At 55.0% G+C, this 15,462-nt stretch overlaps 1 protein-coding gene across 6 annotated transcripts in view; it reads left to right on the top strand.

Annotated features, from left to right (window-relative positions):
* Positions 1 to 15,462, top strand: part of SEPTIN9 (septin 9) — a 180,536-nt gene that overhangs the window by 94,157 nt on the left and 70,917 nt on the right. For all 6 annotated transcript variants that reach the window (XM_027974158.2, XM_027974155.2, XM_060394975.1 and 3 more), the window contains one exon: positions 6,658 to 7,299. In XM_027974158.2, the coding sequence (XP_027829959.1) occupies positions 6,658 to 7,299 (642 nt within the window). The remainder of the gene's footprint in view (positions 1 to 6,657; positions 7,300 to 15,462) is intronic.

The raw sequence follows: 15,462 nt of genomic DNA, 5'->3' as shown, positions 1-15,462 counted from the left end.
CTCAGCGGAAGGAAGGGTCGTGCAGCCGCGTCCACCCCTGAGGTGTACAGACAGATGGTAATTATACCAACAACAGCTGTGATTGCTTCCCCGGGCATCGCGGACACGGCACGTGGAGAAGCGGAGGCCCAGAGGTAACAGTGGTCATGCCACCTTGTTAGAGCCTCTGCATTTATTTGGTCCCGAGGCAGGAGCCCACTGTGTGCCCAGGCTGCAAGGCCCCCACACCTGGCCAGCTCTCAGCTCATCCGAGGCATGCAGGGCCACTGTCCTGCCCTGTCCTCTGCCTGGAACCGTCCCCCTGGCCCCGCCCAGCCTCCCTTTCCCCAGTGAATTTGTTGTTCGCTGGGATTATGTCTTGCTATTGTGGCCTTGGGTTCCTTTCCTTTGCAGGCGTGTTATTTCAGGGACCAATCCGTTGGCCTGTTGATTCTTCTTCCATCTTCTCTGCCGCCCTGGAGGGAGCTTGTCCACCCAGCTGCAGCGCCAGCTCCTGGTCCCCATGGGAGACTGGAACCAGGGGAACTGAGTCCACCCCAGGGGTCTCACATGCCCCAGACTCGCTCTGATGGGTTTTTCTGTGGTCTTTCTCTGCAGCCTCAGGCCAGGGAGCAGGGAGGTGCCCTCCACCTGGCACCCTGGGTTCCCTGGGTGTCTGACCCTGGCTCCCATGTGGCCACTGTACCTCAGGACAGAATTTGCTTTGCTGCCGCCTGGAAGAGACTCATATTGACCGGGGCCGCTGCTTCTGGAGCCTGAGCCTGGGATCAGAACCCCCTGAGCTGTGGCAGTGGCCACAATGCTCCTCCCACGGGAGCTGACCTTGGTTTTGACCTTGTTCTTTGCATGACGTTCATCCCAGCCTGGAGCAGGGCTGTAGGGCTCACCTCACGTCCCTTCTCCAGACTGAGGTGTGCTCCAGGAAGTGCTCCGGATTGAGGAGAGGTTTGCTCACAGCTGCGCCCTCACAATGGCCTCTTGTCTGCAGCGCATTCCTCCTTAAACAGGCCCAGATCCAAGCTGCTCTCGCCCCGACCCCCACGGGCACGATGCTGGGAGGTTTGCATTTGGTCAGGCAGCCGGGCCTGTGTGGCAGGCAGCCGAGACTGTAGGTGTTTGATGGACCAGGAGAGGCTGGGCCAGAGGCGCGGTGATCCACACCCTCCCCTTCTTCTTAGCAGGGTTTGTTTTTTAAGAGCAGTGTTGATGGTTTTATCCCCTGAAAATATGAAGTGACCCGCATTAGCGTAGGCACCTTGGGAAAAGGCAGGAAAGTGTAATGAATTAAACAGCCACCTTAATTCTATCCAGAGATGGCTGTTTTCCTCGAGTGTGCGGGCACATGTGTGTGTGCACGCGCGTGCGTGCGTGAGTGAGAGACGACGTCAGGCCCGTGCACGCATCTTGGGTTGTTCTGCTATTTTTACTCAGTATGCTCAGCATTTCTCATCTTCAGAACCATGATTTTGATGACTTTGCAGGACTCTGGCACATGGGTTCAGAAAATCTCCGTAAACTCGAATTGTTTCCAGCATTTGCTGTTTTAATGCTGATGCAAACGTCTCATCCATAAATCTTTGTGCAGATTCGATCATTTCCTGGGGAGTGAATTCCCAGAAGTGGGCCAAGGGTCTTCAGGCTCTTGTGCACGTGGGGATGGGCGGGTGGGGGCCAAGGACAGCTTATGAGAGCAAGGGAGGTTCAAGCCTGGTTTTGGGGGCGGGGGTCTTGCATTCACGAGAAGAAGGAAGGGGGCATACTCACTTGGGAATGGTGTGAGCAGGGGTGGGCCCCCGTGCCCTGTGGGTGATGGCCGTCCTTTCCCCTCCCAGTGGCAGTGTGGGGACCCTCCCAGTACAGCCTGGCCCTATATTTGTCAGGTGCCCTGCAATGGTGTGTTCATCCTGTCCAGCTGGGCACCTCTAGCCTGGCTACTGGGGGCATTAACATCCTGCAGGCAAGAGAGGAAGCAGCCTCATGCCCTTCCCCACTGGCCTGGTCCATTGAAAGGCCACTTTCTGCCCATCAGTCCCTCAGCCAGCTGGTCATCAGATGTGGTCACCTAGGGGCATCCATTCTGCAAAATGACCAGCTCCTGAACACTCTTGTTGGCTTCCACGGCCACACGTGGACACCCTGGGCTGCCTGCCCTTCCGCCGGGAGCAGGGAGAAGAGTAAAGTGAAAAATACCCACTGCTATGGTGGGTTATACCCATTCTCCAAGGAGGAAATGGAGGATGTTAGCAGGGAGAGTTTGACCCTGGGAAGGGAGAGGTGGCTGTGCGTGTGTGGGCAGGACTGGAACATGTTTCTAGGATGCCCATGGGGGACGGGATACTAGAGGACCCTGTCCTGCCAGCTTCGTGACAAGCCGCCTCCTAATTTTTCCCAGCTGGGTGCTCATCATGTCATGACATCCTCTGTGTAGAGACAGCTGCTCCCGGGGCGTCCCTTGCAGAGTCTGCCGTTAAAAAAATGATCTTTGATTTCATCACCGAATATTTTGGGGTAAATCTAGAGCGATGTTATTCCGTGATGACTTCTCCTACCAGCCGGGGTTTCGTGTGATTCTAGGAAAGGAAAAAGGAGGCTGCTTTTCCTCTCCTGGGTCCCTGATGGAGCAGTTTTCTGGAGCTCGGCCATGCTTCCATCGGTCTGGCTGTGGGACGTTTGTTGAGTGTGGTCAGGGCTGGATTGGGGCTGGGTGCAGAGCACCCTCAGGAAGGGCCCCAGACAACCTTGTAGCCCAGAGGTTTCATCCGTCTAATGGTCCCTGTGTTAACTTCCTGTGACTGCTGTAACAAATGACAGCAAACCGCATGGCTTACGCAGAAATCAACTCTCATGGTTCTGGAGACCGGAAGTTCGAGATCAAGGTGTCAGCAGGGCCAGCTTTAGGGAAGCTTTAGGGAAGAGTCCTTCCTGCTTCTGGTGGCTCAGGCGTCGTTGGCTTTTGACTGTGCCACTTCAGTCTCTGCCTCTGTGATCACGTTACCTTCTCCTCTGTGTGTCTCAACATCCCCTCTTCTTTCTCTGATAAAGACACTTATAGGACTTAGTGTGTGTGCATGCTAAGTCTCTTGGTTGTGTCTGACTCTCTGTGACCCCATGGACCGTAGCCCGCCAGGCTCCTCTGTTCATGGAATTTCCCAGGCAAAAATGCTGGAGTGGGTTGCCATTTCCTCCTCCAGGGGAATCTTCCTGACCCAGGGATTGAACTCGGGTCTCCTGAAGCTCCTGCATTGCAGGCGAATTCTTTACCACTGAACCATCCGGGAATTATGCAACTTACAGCCCATCCTAAATCCAGGACAATCTCATCTTGAGGCCTTACCTTAGTGACATCTGCAAAGACTTTTTTTTTTTTCCAAAGGAGGTCACTTTCTCAGTTCTAGGGGTTGGGACTGGGACATAATCTTTGGGGGGACACTGTTCAAAGTGCAACTTCTCAGGGTGAGATGGGGGTTGAAGTCCTGGTGCCTGCCTTCCCTAGGCCCACAGTTATAAACCTGTGATCCAGTCTGGCCTCTTAGTTGTGAAGAGAACTCACTCGAGGCCCAGGAAGGGGTGGAGAGCTGGCCCGTGTAATGGAGGAGAGGACCCCGGCTCTCTTCCCAGTCCTAGCGGACTGGGGAGACCAGGATGACACAGGAGAGAGTGTTGTGAACTGCATGGGGCCTGGGCAGGCTCTGGGAGGAGGCAGAATGAGCCTGGCTTTGGGGTAACTTGGAATCCTCGGGGTGGGGGGGAGAGGAGTGCTCGTTTGTGGGCATGGTATAAGCCATCAAGGACTCCCCATCAGCCCTGGAGGTTTGCTGAGCAGTGACTGTCCTGATGGTGGAAACAGCCCCTGTCTTCTCAGAACTAGACTAACCAGGGTGGCTGGCGGTGCCGGGCAGTGAATGTCTGGATGGATAATAGAGCTGAATGCTAAGCATGCAGATAGCATGGGGCCAGGGAGTGGCAGGAGCGAGGAAGAAACACCAAAGCCAGGAAGAGCAGCCGAGAAAGGAGAGGATGGTGGTGGGGCTAGGCGTGTGCTTTTGGTGGAGATTTTGTGTTCTGGGGAGCAGTGATCTGTGCACATGCTGGTCTGGTTCCAACTCGTTGCCAAAGCGGATCTGTGGATGGTTGGGTCAGAGAGGTTTTTGCTTTGGTGCAGGGTCTTGGTTTTTGTGAGTCACAGTTGGAGGGGCTTTCAGATGGGCTCTGCAGGGAGGGGGCGCTTTCAAACAGGGGCGCAGGCCTCGCCGGGACTCACAGGTCGTTTCATTCCTGTGGGCAAGCCTGACAGAGAGCCCTCACCCCACCTAGTTCCTGTTCTTCCCAACTCAGCCCCAAGGAGTTAACACCAAGGAGTCCTGGACATGCACGTGCTGAGGTGGGTGGGGCATGGATCCCTCCTCCAGGGAGCTCACAGACAGACAGGAGCCACTATCGAGGAGAATTTGGACAGTGCTCTCGGGGCGGGGGTAGACCAGATGTCACGGGAGGCCCTGGGAACCACTAGAGATCACAGTTCCGGGCACTCGGCCCTGGACTTTCTGGCCAGTTTAGCAGCTACTTGACCTCTCTCTCCGGCACTTCAGGCTTCTTTGGATGTGTGGTTTGCACCCATCAGTATCTTGCTGGACAGCCCTCGGAGAAAGGTGGAGCTATGCCAAGTTGGGGTCCCTGCACGGGCTTTCCCTGCTGCCCTTGGCCATGAAACTGATCAATCCGGAAGTGAAGTCAAGTCACGGTGGGGCCCACTGACTGATTGCAGCCCACGGATATGATTTTATTCAGCCGCACAGCGTTTTTAAGGAGGTTGTTTTGCTTCGTTTGTGCCAGCATTTAAAAATCAAGAGGTTACATATTAAAAAATAAAAGATCCAGATTTCTCCCCGAATCTGCACAGTTCCCTCTCCGGTCGTCCTTACCGGGCCTCAGGGAGGGTTGAGCTTTGCAAGCCAGGATTTTGTGCCCTCTGTCCACTGAGAAGGAGGTGTGCCCAGGGTTTAGAGAGGGTCCCCCAGAGGGTGCTGTGTTTGGGGAACTGGTAGTACTGGTGGTTGGGTGTCAGAGTCTGGGGTCCCCTTGGCTTCCTCTTACATCCAGTGCTTCAGAGCACACAGTCCCCTGGCCACCCATCACGCCCTGGTCTTCTGAAGGAGGTTCTGTCTATAGAGAAGAGATGAAGGCTCTTAGGGAATTTGGAAGAAGGAAGACTGGCAGGAGGGGCTGCTCAGAATGGCCCTGAGAATTAGGGGAGGAAATGGCAGGGAGGGTGGTCCCTGTAATCCTGGGCTGCTGGGGCTGCGAGGTGGGAAGACGGTGGGAGAGACCCTGTGGGTCGCTGAGGGCCCAGGCTGGAAGGAGCTGGTGAGTCTTTCTGCCACGTGGGCCCCTTCCTGCTCTGGTCTTTATAACCGGGAGCAGCTGGTTCTCGTTTGCAGTGAGGCTGCAGGGACCATGGGGCTGGCGGCTTCTTGGGCACCATCCCCAGCACCTTGGAGGGAGTGGACGGACCTTGGTGGAGATGGCGGGGGGCCAGGCGGAAGCGCCGGGCTGTGTGTGGGGTGGGAGTTGGGTGGTCAGCGTCCCACATGGGCCTGGGTCCGGCTGGGGCAAGTAGTACAGGATGGAGGCAGATGCCGCCGGGGCCGAGGACTGAGAAATCCACAGTGGTGTGGACTTTGCCAGGATCTCTGTTAGTCCACCAAGTGGACAGCCATGTGGTTAGAACCCTGGGCCTTGGAGGTAGATGCGTCTTCTGGCTCTGCCGCTCACTCCACACTGCTGGGCATATTACTTAAGTGCCCAGGCCTCAGTTTCCCCATCCATATCAGGGGATTGTAGCGTTATTTCCACCATGGGGCTAGGGTAGGGAGCAAATGTGTCTGTGCATGGTAAGCCCAGTGCCTTGCCTGTTGTTAAAAGTCCCAGCGTTGGCTGTTCCTGCTGATGTTGATGTGATGGCGTCATTCCCATCGAGATTCTCACTGGCTGTTGTTATTGGGGGCATCTCCCATCTGACGGGCTTCCTTGGCTCAGACGGTCAAGAATTTGCATGCAATGCGGGAGACCCGTGTTCGATCCCGCGGTTGGGAAGACCCTCTGGAGTAGGAAATGGCAAGCCACTCCAGTATCCTTGCCTGGAGAATTCCACGGACAGAGAAATCTTTGGTGGGCTGTGGTCCATGGGGTCACAAAGAGACATGACTAGGCAAGCAACACTTTGACTTCCCCATCTGTTGGTGGTGGTGGTGTTTGCTGATGCTGTCTGTGTTGGGTGGAGGTGATGAAGGGTAATGGTGGTCATGATAGGAAAGAAATAAAAATCCGCGCTTGAGCTGGAGCATCCTTATAGAAAATGCAGCTGGTGGGGCCACTGCCTCGTCAGGGCAGAGAAGTCCTCCAAGCTTCCGTCTTTTCTGTCTCTCCCAGAACACGTGGCTGCTCGTGCCTCAGCCCCTAGTAGAATGGGGCTGTCACCTTTTCTTCCTGAGAGGTAAAAGGGCACAGGAGTCTTCCCTCTTGCACCCTTGCCCCTGTGCAACAGAGCCATCGCTGCAGCCTCCCCGCCGGCTGCCTTCCCATGTTAACCACTAGCAGGATGTTTGCAGGCGTTCCCTAGCCGTCTGCTCATCACCTTCTCCTCGCTTTATCTTCCAGCCTTGAAAAGATCTTTTGAGGTCGAGGAGGTCGAGACGCCCAACTCCACCCCACCCCGGAGGGTCCAGACGCCGCTGCTCCGATCCTCGGTGGCCAGCTCCACACAGAAATTCCAGGACCTGGGTGTGAAGAACTCAGAGCCTGCAGCCCGCCATGTAGACTCCCTGAGCCAGCGATCCCCCAAGGCCGCCCTGCGGAGGGTCGAGCTCTCCGGGCCCAAGGCCGAGCCCGTGTCTCGGCGCACCGAGATCTCCATCGACATCTCGTCCAAGCAGGTAGAGAACGCCGGCACCGCCGGGCCATCCCGGTTCGGGCTCAAGCGGGCCGAGGCCCTGGGCCACAAGACGCCGGAGCCCGCCCCCCGGAGGACGGAGATCACCATAGTCAAGCCCCAGGAGTCAGGCCACCGGAGGATGGAGACCCCCGCCTCTAAGATGCCCGAGGTGCCCACTGCCCCTGCTGCTGACACAGCCCCCAAGAGGGTCGAGATCCAGGTGCCCAAGCCAGCCGAGGGGCCCGCCTCCCCCATCCCACCCCAGACCCTGGAGAATTCAGAACTCGCCCCGATGTCTCAGCTGCAGAGCAGGCTGGATCCCAAGCCCCAGCCCCCCGTGGCCGAGATCCCACCCAAGAGCCAGGAGGGTGAGTAGCAAGGTGCCAGTCGCCTGTGCTGTGATGACTTGGGGAGTGGGGAGCTGGCTTTGCCTTGGAATCTTGGAGAAAGAAGCTGAACATTGAGTTGAGGGGTGGCTTATACTTCTGAAATCTCAGGGGCAGGGACTGGGGGGCTCTTTCTGTCCCATAGTGGACCACAATGCAGCAAGTTGGATTTCAGTTAGACTCTGCAAAGAATCTCTGGGTTGTGAGGGTCCCCCTTTAATTGGTCAACAGGGTCGTGGTGTAACCATGGCTGCGACCCCAGGATGTAGGGGCAGGAACCGGGACAGGCTCGTGCTGGGGCGGGATGGCTGTGAGACCCCAGGACAGGCTCTCTCAGTCCTGGTGGGTGGTGGTCTCTGGGCCTTGGAGAGGCAGGCTCGGCTTCTAGAAGGGTGACATGTGCCCTGCAGGTGCCCCCAGGGCAGAGGCTGCGGGAGGTGGGAGGGGGCGGTTCCTGCCCTGGAGGGTCTTCCTCCCAAAGGAGGGAGGGTTGTGCCCAGACACGAAGAGGGCATGACAGCACCTCATGTCTGCATGCTAGGGTTTTCAGGGCTGCCAGGAGGGGTCCCAGGCCAGGGAGCCCCGTGATTCCTGCCCACGACTCTGTTCAGGGCTCTTCTGCTGGCTAGGGGGCGATTGAGGGCATGCTACTGTCCTTGGAGGGTCCAGACCCAGACTTGTGCTCACAGGGAGCTCACAGGGGACGTGATGCTGTCCCATGAAACACCATTGCTGCCCCCTGCCCTACAATGAGGGTCTTGGCTCCACAGGCTATGTTAAGGTGCCGGCTGAGCTGTGAGCCTGATGGAAGCTGGGTCCGGTTGTAATCCTGGGCCTCCGAGCTCAGTAAATGTTCAATAAGTGTCCCTTGGGTTGGACAGGCAGAACATTATGGGTTTTTGATTAACCTTTTAAAAATTGTTTTCATGGTGGTAAAACACGTATAATATTGACCATTGTAGCCGTGTTTAAGTGTACAGTTCATGCATATTAACACATCGTATTGCTGTGCAACCATCTCCACAACTTTTTCATCTTCCCGACTGAATCTCCGGCCCCATTACCTTCCCCCAACCCCCAGCCCTTGGCGCCCACCTTCCCACTTTCTGTCTCTATAAGTTTGACTACTCTGGGTCCTTCCTGTAGGTGGAATCCTGAATATTTGTCCTTCTGGGTCTGGTTTATTTCACTTTGCACGTCTTCAGAGTTCATCCATGTTGCACCAAGTATCAGAATTTCCTTCCCTTTCTAAGGCTGAATAATATTCCATTGTATGCATAGACCACACTGCGTAGCCATCCATTGGTTTTGTTTTTTTTTTGGTAGGTCCTCGATACATATTTATTGTTTTGAAAATTCCTTTGAAAGCCTATTTCTTATTTTTCCTTTTTAAATTCTTTTAATTGAAGGATAATTGCTTTACAGAATTTTGTTGTTTTCTATCAAACCTCAACATGAATCAGCCAAAGGTATACATATATCCCCTCCCTTTTGAACCTCCCTCCCAGCTTCCTCCCCGTCCCACCCCTCTAGGTTGATACAGAGCCCCTGTTTGAGTTTCTTGAGCCATACAGCAAATTCCTGTTGGTGACCTCTTTTACATATGGGGATGCGAGTTTCCATGTTACTCTTCCTATACATCTCACCCTCCCCTCCCCTCTCCCCATGCACATTCCCTATGTCTGTTTCTCCATTGCTGCCCTGTAAATAAATTCTTCAGTACCATTGTTCTAGATTCCGTGTATGTGCGTTAGAATACGATATTTATCTTTCTCTTTCTGACTCAGTTCACTCTGTGTAATAGGTTCTAGGTTCATCCACTTCATCAGAATTGACTCAAATGAGTTCCTGTTTGTTGCTAAATAATATTCCATTGTGTATATGTACCAAACTTCTTTATCCATTCAGTCAATGGACGTCTAGGTTGCTTCCATGTTCTAGCTGTTATAAATAGCGCTGCAGTGAACAGTGGGATACATGTGTCTCTTTCAGCTTTGGTTTCATCAGGGTATGTGCCTAGGAGTGGGATTGCTGGGTCATATCGTGGTTTTATTCCTAGTATTTTAAGGAATCTCCATACCATCTTCCATAGTGGCTGTATCAATTTACATCCCCACCAACAGTGCAAGAGTGTTCCCTTTTCTCCACACCCTCTCCAGCATTTATTGTTTGTAGACTTTTTGATGAGGGTCATTCTGATCAATATGAGGTGATATCTCATTGTGGTTTTGATTTGCATTTCTCTAATAATGAGCGATGTTGAGCATCTTTTCATGTGTTTGTTAGCCATCTGTATGTCTTCTTTGGAGAAATGTCTGTTTAGGTCTTTTTCGCACTTTTTGATTGAGTTGTTTGTTTTTCTGACATTGAATTGTGTGAGCTGCTTGTATATTTCGGAAATTAATCCTTTGTCAGTTGTTTCATTTGCTATTATTTTCTCGCTTTCTGAGGGTTGTCTTTTCACCTTGCTTGGTTTCCTTTGCTGTGCTGCAAAAGCTTTTAAGTTTAATCAGGTCCTATTTGTTTACTTTTGTTTTTATTTCCGTTACTCTGGGAGGTGAGTCATAGAGGATATTGCTTTGATTTATCATTGAGTGTTCTGCCTATATTTTTCTGTCAGAGTTTTATAGTTTCTGGCCTTACATTTAGGTCTTTAACCCATTTTGAGTTTATCTGTGTGTATGGTGTTAGGAAGTGTTCTAATTTCATTCTTTTACATGTAGCTGTCCAGTTTTCCCAGCACCATTTATTGAAGAGACTGTCTTTGCCCCATTGTATATTCTTGCCCCTTTTGTCAAAAATAAGGTACCCATAGGTGCAGGGGTTTATTTCTGGGCTTTCTATCTGTTCCATTGGTCTATATTTCTATTTTTGTGCCAGTACCATACTGTCTTGATGACAGTAGCTTTGTAGTGTAATCTGAAGTCAGGAAGATTGATTCCTCCAGCTCGATTCTTCTTTCTCAAGACTGCTTTGGCTATTTGGCGTCTTTTGTGTTTTCATATGAGTTGTGAATTTTTTTGTTCTAGTTCTGTGGAAAATGCCATTGGTAATTTGATTATCCATCCATTGTTGATGGACACCTGTGTCCTAGTACTGCTTGGCTGTTGTGAGAAAAGCTACTGTGAACTTGGGTGTACAGATATCTCTAGTTTCTGCTCTAAGTTCTTTCTTTAAAAAACAAAAACAAAAACCACAATATATTTATTTGGCTGCCCCAGGTGTTAGTTGCAGCATGTGGAAACTAGTTCCTTGACCAGGGATCGAACCCAGGCCCCTGCATTGGGAGCAGGGAGTATTAGCCACTGGACCACCAGGGAGGTCCCTAACTTTCCCTTTTAAATGAGAATTTTCCCATGGTGATAGGGTCTTGTGATAGGGTGAGGGTTAGGGGTGTTGGTGGAGCAGCCGCCTTCTCAAGGCACGCATTTGACCGAGCGGGTCGGGTGGGGTGAGGGGCTGACTGTGAATTTCCCGTGACGCTGGGCGACAGTCTGGCGGCAGGGACCAGAGGTCTCCTCCAGCCCTGCTGTGTGGGCCTGCGTCTCCCCAGACGTGACCCTGCAGAGCCGCTCCACCCCCCAGGCACTGTGTGGACACATGGCCTGTGTTTGGGGAGTGGCCGGGAGGCCGTTTCCTCCTGCTCTTCTGTTGGTCCAGGGCCTTAGCTGCCGGATGCTGCTCGCTCCTGGGGGTGAGGTGTTCACGCTCAGCTGAGTCAAACAGGATGTGACTGGGGAGACGGTCATCAGCCATCCAGCTGTTGATGAGATTTGGCCCTGGATACCTGAGGAGGTGGTTCCACTCTGGGAGGGGGGACAGGCCGGGGGTGTCCGCTCAGGGTTGCACTGGCCTCTGTCGTCAGGGTGGGCAGGGTGGGGCCTCAGGCACGTCCAGGAAGGTCTTCCTGCAGTGGCAGACACTGCTGGGATTTAACCAGGAAAAGAGGGGTGGGGAGGAGCCTTCCCGGCTGAGGCCCCAGTCCAGAGGTGCTGGGGAGCCTAGTGTCGGGGGCGGGGCTGTGTGGCTTCTCCAGGGGAAAGAATTTCAGTGTCTGAGCGGGGTACCGGAGCCCTGGACCCACAGCTCCTCTGTGCAGATGGGTGTCAGGCTCTGCATGGAGAGGTCCATGGGCCAGGGCGGCTGTCCTCTGCCCTGGGGGTCGGTGTATGTGCCAGTTGAATGTGTACCTGTGAGTGAATTCACATGTGTGCTGAGCCTGCTCCTCCATGTCTTACAGGCTGGGGCGGGGGCGGGGGGGGGTGTCGGGAGGTCGGCAGCTCCCTGAGGGCAGTGCTCCCAGGCTGAGAACTGTTAGATGCATTTGAAGCAGGTGGGGGTTGGGCAGATGCTGTGGAGGAACAAGGCTTGGGTTTGGAGGAGGTGAGGGCTTGGATGAGTCTGTTTGGGAGAATGCTTTCCATTTAAAACAGCGCTTCAGAAGTCACTGTGGGGTGAGCCTGGAGGTAACACAGGGTGAGACGTGGACTGGGAGGAGGAAGCAAAGCCTGCAGGGGACTGGGGGATTCGACCTTCACCTGCTCGGCCTTGGATGTCCAGTCCTGAGGTCCTGGGCAAGTGCAGGTGAAGGTCAGAGCCCGATGGAGGGGTGTTCCTGGCGTTTATTGTTGGGGCTTCTGAACCCCCCCGCTCCTAGTCCCTGTTCTCAGGCTTCATCGGTTTTTTCCTTCCTTCCCCTCCCCTGGTTTTGGTCTCTCCAGCCTCTCCAGGCACCTTGGCCTCACTTCCTGTCCATCTGTCCTGCAGACCTGGCACTCCCATCCCCTTTCACCCTTCCATAGGTGCGGGGTGGGGAATTGGGTTGGCAGCTCCCAGAAGCCCCCACCCTGCAGGCCCCGCTCTGACTGCTCTCTGTGTGCCCCCCGCCCCCCACCTCACCCCCACCCCCGCCCCGGGGCAGGGAGCAGCTGGTGCTGCAGGGGCAAAGGATCAGGGAGATCGGGAGCTCTGCGCCCTCTGCTGTGACTCAGCCCTCTGCCTCCGCCTCCAGGAAGCCTTCCAGACTGTGACATGGTTGCAAGACAGGGTCTCCTGGGACCTCAGCTGAGTTACTCCTAGATTGACCTCCCTAAAGTACAGCACTAATAAAATCTGTGTCCACTCTGAGTCTTCACTGTTCATCTGCCTAGGATGGCCCCAAGTGGATTCACCGTCTTGTGTAGCTCATACCTCTCTGCTTCCCAGCTCTTTCTGCTCTGGTCCTTTCATGGTCTCCCATGCTGGGACTTTCGGGGACCCCATGGGACCTCCCTAAGCACCAAGCAGATACTTTTTGGGTCAACCGAGAACCCACAGGTCTGATCCACTCAACTCTGGCGTGCTGAGTTCTTGGTTTCTGAGACTGATGATCCCTGTCCGTGGACTTGATATCTCCATTCTTGCTTCTCTCTTGGGCTCTGGGTGGGAGTGGCCTTGTCTCCTCTCCCAGGTCCCTGCTCTGCCCCCCTGCCCCTGCTTGGGTGGCTCTGGGTGGGGCTGGGCCCCAGGACCCAGACCCACGTCTGCCTGGCAGGCTCCTGGCTCTGCCTCCCCCGGGAGCCACCCCCCCTGGCTCCACCAGCCAAGTTTCCCCGAGGCTGCCTTATAAGGCGGGCACTGGCCGCTCACTCGTGGGTCTGGTTCTTTGCCGTCTCTGGATGCTCACTGGGGGCTGTGGGAGAGGCCGGGGTGACCGGACAGAGTGACGAGTGGAGTGTCCCCAGACTGGCGCCCTGCTGAGGACTTGGGCGTGTCCTGGCTCCAGTCCATGGGCCTACTGGTTCTGAGCCACTGCTTCGCATCACCCCCACCCCACTACTTCCCAGCCTCAATTTCTTGATCTGTCAAATGAGAGAGGAGTGGGCCCTGCTGGCCCAGGTAGCAGGGATGGGGGGTGGTCATGGTCTGAGCGCTCCAGGTGCAGCTCCCCCTGCCCAGCCCCCAACGGCCAAGCCAGGTGTGGTGCCGGGGTCCCTTGTGATGTAGGCATGACCTTGGGATGGGGCAGACGCAGCACGAATCTTGGTAGGGTCTCCCTCTGACTTAAATCCCTCTGGAATATCCTTGGTCATGTGTAGAGCCTTGAGGAAGGTGGACATCAGACCCCTCCCACACCTCTGGTGGTGGGTATGGCTTTTTGACAGACCAGGTGAGCCTGCTGCCTTCCAGGTGTACCTGGGTGCCTGTGTTGGGGACTGGGGCAGAGCAGGGAAGAAGTTGTTTCCCCCACGCAGGGAACCATGGGGGCTACAAGCACAGGACCCAGGAGAAAGCAGCCCACCTCCCTTGCTGGCCTTCCCAGCTGTCTGCCAAGCCCAGCTCGGTGGTGAGGGGTAGGAGCGAGGCTGCATCCTGGGAATGCAGCCGAGCAGCTGCGGAATGCCTTAAATAGAGCCGGGCACAGCTGCGGGCGCGGGCTGGGCGGGCAGGCAGGCGCTGGCTGCAGGCGGGCCCGTGCTCTGCCTCCCTGCAGCTTGCAGGCTGTGGCCCTGACCACCCAGCCTGGGATGGGCCCTGGGATGGAGCTGGGTGAAGCCTCCCGGGTGCCCGTCCTGAGGAGCCGAGCAGCTGCAAGGAGAGGGGCTGAGTCCGTTGCTGTGGTCTCTCAGGCCCGACAGCTGCTGGGAGCCAGTGTCTGCACAGTGGGACTGCTGTCTGGGGGACGTGCTCACTCCAGACGGCCACACTCTGTGGACAGAGGGCACATGCAGTGCTCTGGGGGCAGGGGCAGCTGGGACCCCTGCCCAGCGCCCCGCAGTGTGGGCGGCCCTGCCCTGACCCCAGGTTCTGACAGGCGGCCTGAAGGATGGTGCCACGTGGTTCCCAGTGGCCCAATGTGGTCAAGTGTGGACCCAGGGCTGCGGGTTGAGAGCTGATGGGGGGTAAGGGAGGGGACCCTTCTCTGGTCTAGGCGTCACTTCCTTTCCATGTTTTATCCAATTTGGCTTTCTCTGCCCTGGGCCTTTCTGTGGGTGTCACAGGAGCCCCCCCTGGGATTCCAGGGGCTCCCAGAATACTGGTTGTAGTTAATGAGCAGAGGCAGCTCGTGCCCAGGACTGAGCATTCAGTTCTTTGAGCAGGGGGACCTCCCTTTCCCTGTTCCCAGGCTGCCAGTGGGCACACCCCCCTGGAACCCCAGGGTTCTAGAGAACCTGATTTGAGAACCCCTGGTCTGTGCAGTGCAATTCAGAGAAACCCGTGCTGGCCCCAGCAAGGAGTTGGGAAGCAGAAGTGGCCTTTGACATCACCTGTTCCATCTTCCTCCTTCTAAAACACAGAATGTTCGAGCAGGAAGCCATCTGGGAGGCCTTGTCCACTTGTCCATGGGAGAAATGGCCCTCAGACCACCTGTCCTGCCCTGGCCTGATGACCTGTGCTCGCTGAGTCCTTTTCCTTGTTGCCATGGGCCTAATTCCTCCTGCACAGCGTTGTTAGAACAAAAGTGCTAACATGTGAGGACCGCCAGTGCGGGCCCAGCCCCCCGGGAGGTTTTGTTAAACAAGTTCATAAACGAAAAACAAATGCAGCCTTATTTAACGAACAGGCGCGGTTTGGCCTTGCACGCTGCCCCTTTATCCCCGAGCTTGTGGTTCACGTGCCACTCGGAATTCCTGGTCCCCTTTGCCCTCTCTGCCCCATCGCTTTTTCCTCTTCCAATTCTTAAAAGCTGTGCATGGCTGTTGGGAGAAGAGAAGAAGTCAAAGTCACATGGTGTGTGAAAACGAACCCTTTCCCCAGGAGAGCCCGTGTGGTCGGCGGGGCATGCTCTGGGTCCTGGATTTTGCACGTGTGTTTTTCCCATTTAATGACGCTGTGGGTTTGGTGCATTTCTTTTAATAGCAGTGTCCTTGGCCCTTATGCAGTCCTGCCCTTCTTGTCTGGCTTCATCTGTGATCAGCAAGGCTTTATGAACATTCTCATGCTTATATGTGTGCGTATGTGACTTTTGGATAGACCTCAGGAGTGGAATTTCTGCACCAAAGAATGTGTGTATTGAAAATGTTGATCCTGTTGCCGCGTTGGCATCTAAAGTAGCTACATCAGTTTTTCATGGTGACAGTAGAGAAGTTATACCCCTTACTGTGGGTGGAGAGGCAGAAGGCCATCTGATGGGTGTTTTATTCTGTGCATCTCTTATTAGGTGAG

The sequence above is a fragment of the Ovis aries genome, chromosome 11 (genome assembly GCF_016772045.2).
Source record: "Ovis aries strain OAR_USU_Benz2616 breed Rambouillet chromosome 11, ARS-UI_Ramb_v3.0, whole genome shotgun sequence".
Lineage (NCBI taxonomy): Eukaryota > Metazoa > Chordata > Mammalia > Artiodactyla > Bovidae > Ovis > Ovis aries.
The sequence above is the reverse complement of the archived record's forward strand: the minus strand, read 5'-3'. Positions and strand labels throughout refer to the sequence as shown.